The 2,381-nt window shown below is 50.2% G+C and overlaps 1 protein-coding gene across 1 annotated transcript; it reads left to right on the top strand.

Moving 5' to 3' along the window:
* The first annotated feature begins 294 nt into the window (after window positions 1-294).
* LOC144130273 (uncharacterized) lies at window positions 295-1,754 on the top strand. The gene is made up of 5 exons (XM_077664233.1): window positions 295-591; window positions 745-1,033; window positions 1,144-1,317; window positions 1,385-1,498; window positions 1,556-1,754. The coding sequence occupies exons 1-5, from the start codon at window positions 486-488 to the stop codon at window positions 1,752-1,754; spliced, it is 882 nt and encodes a 293-aa protein (XP_077520359.1). The 5' UTR covers window positions 295-485.
* Window positions 1,755-2,381: the final 627 nt, after the last annotated feature.

The raw sequence follows: 2,381 nt of genomic DNA, 5'->3' as shown, positions 1-2,381 counted from the left end.
GCGCCTTTATGTGACAGCAGGTACGTATACGCGTATAGCCACATTGGCGGTTTCCTTGTTGGCGTGCCGAAAACCCTCTCGCAACGGCGCCTCTCCTCCTTCTGTACCCTCCTCGCTCTTTTTTTTCTCTTCCCCTCTATTTTTTTTTCTCCGCATCCTCGCCTAGTTGTTCTCTTCTTTCACAGCCGTTCCGCTCTTCGCTCCATTCCTTTTTTTTTTTAACCTCCCGCCTCGCCATTGAGCTTACAGCGGTATCTTCGCATGCGCGGGGCGGCCATTTTGCCGTGCAGCGGCTCGGGCATAGAAAGCGTGGTCCAGCGTCTTGTGTGCGCTTATTTTGGAGCATTTCCGCAGCCGCACTTCATTTGACATCGTGCAAGCCTTTTCGTACACGAGTTCTCTGCACGTTTGCACTTGCTCCGCTGTCAGTTCTGTTCAGTTCACGAGATCACGAGGTGCGGCAATCTAACTGTGTTGCAGACGACATGAAGTTGCTTCTGCAAAACGAGGAAAGGGACGTGTTCCCCGTCGTCGATGAAAACGGCGTTCATGCGGCCGGGGAGCAAGGAGGATTGCTGTACGAGACGGATGGTGAGTGTCGCCATTTGAGCACATGTGACGGTAATAGCAATAGCACGTGTGTGGTAACTTTCGCGGGTACGCAGTTCGCACTTCTGTTCATACCGCGGTGGCTTGCTGATCCTAGTTTTTTTTTGTTTTTTCTTTGCCGCTTATTTCTCGTAGATGGCATACGCGTCAGCGTTGTTTTTGCCAACGAGGCCGGCGGAGCTGGAAGTGCCGAGCGGCCCGGCAGCCAAAGGGCTACGGAACCCGCAGCCGACATACCAAACAGTAGAGATAGAGGCTCGGTTTCGGCAGCCGACGATTCGCAGCTGGCGCTGCCATACCCTAGTACGAGCGCTGAAGCCCAGCCCGATGCTGAAAGAGAATTTTGGCCGAGGCCTAAGGCGCTGCTTCTCATCGCCAATTACAAAGCGCTCACCGAGTTGGGGAGCAAGAAAGGTGGCTTCAGGTAAGTCGTGCATTACTAGTAAACAAAGTTCTATTTATCTAGTAAAAGTAACATGCCTTAATATGTTTGGCTTCTTGCATGCACATGCATTACTCCAACATTATATACAGAACAAAGAAGCTGATGTGGACGAAGCTGGCTGGCATAATAAACGCAGAGTTCGGCGGAAACCTGACAGCGGTTCAGGTGGAGAATAAGTGGAAATCACTAGAGCGCCGATATAAAAAAACCAAAGTAAAAAACAACTCGTCGGGCCACTCTCGAGTGTCATGCGACTACGAGAGGTAAGTAAAATAAGTTTGATTTGGTGTCTGTTTCCAAACTGCTATAAAAACTGCTTAAATTTTTCAGCGAGCTAGCGGACGTACGCGAAAAACACCACCACATAACACCAACGGTGCTGCTGACACAGGGAAGAGCCCTGACTTCCCAGCCATCCCCAGAACAAGAAGACACCGCCTCTGGGTAAGTTGTTTTTATTTGTGATGACATGACGGGAAGTCATTCTCATGCATTTTACAGGGAAGAAATTGAACCCAGCAGCGAGCCCCAAGCAGAGCCACAGCTTGGGCCAACAAAGAAAAGGCGTCGCAGGGACGCACCTGTGGAAGTCCTTTTGAAGGTTATTGCAGATGCGGAGGCTGCCAGGCAAGCACGGCACGACGCAAGAATGGCCTTGCTGAAGGAATTGATAAGTGTCGTGCGCACAAATAAAGAGTAGCCATTCAGAACTTGTCGGGGAAATGTTTCTTTACGCAAGCAAGGATGTTTTCCTAGCACTGATGCTGAGCAATCATTCGCCTTCAGCTCTCGGAGAACGCTGGTGAGGTGATTCCGATATCTTCATCGTTGTTACCTACATCGTCAATGTGAGGGTTGTCTGTAAGCTCGGCCATAAAATCTCTTTCAGCATTACACAAATTGTGAAGCACACAAGCGCCCATTACAATCTTGCAGCACTGGAGAATGCTCTTGGCATCAATCAGATACAGCCGCCTGAAGCGCTGTTTAACAAGGCCGAACGTATTCTCTATAGCCACTCGTTGCTGGCTATGGTACTTGTTAAACTTCTTTTTCCACGAAGTAAAGCTTGATCCATTGTCCCTGTAGGGTGTCGATAACCACGGTAGAAGCGGGTACGCCGAGTCGCCCAGTATGTAATCGTCCCCGCATTTACTGGTGGCTTCCGCGAAGAAGGGACTCTCCTTCAGCACGCGGGCATCGTGCGCAGAGCCGGGAAATTCGATGAACACATCCAGGAACTTGTTCTGGTCATTGCAGATCCCCTGCAGTATTATCGACGGCCACTTCTTCCTACTGATATAGGAAGCAGTGAAGTCTTCAGGCT

Source organism: Amblyomma americanum, chromosome 4 (genome assembly GCF_052857255.1).
Source record: "Amblyomma americanum isolate KBUSLIRL-KWMA chromosome 4, ASM5285725v1, whole genome shotgun sequence".
Lineage (NCBI taxonomy): Eukaryota > Metazoa > Arthropoda > Arachnida > Ixodida > Ixodidae > Amblyomma > Amblyomma americanum.
This window is presented reverse-complemented; position numbering and strand designations above follow the sequence as displayed.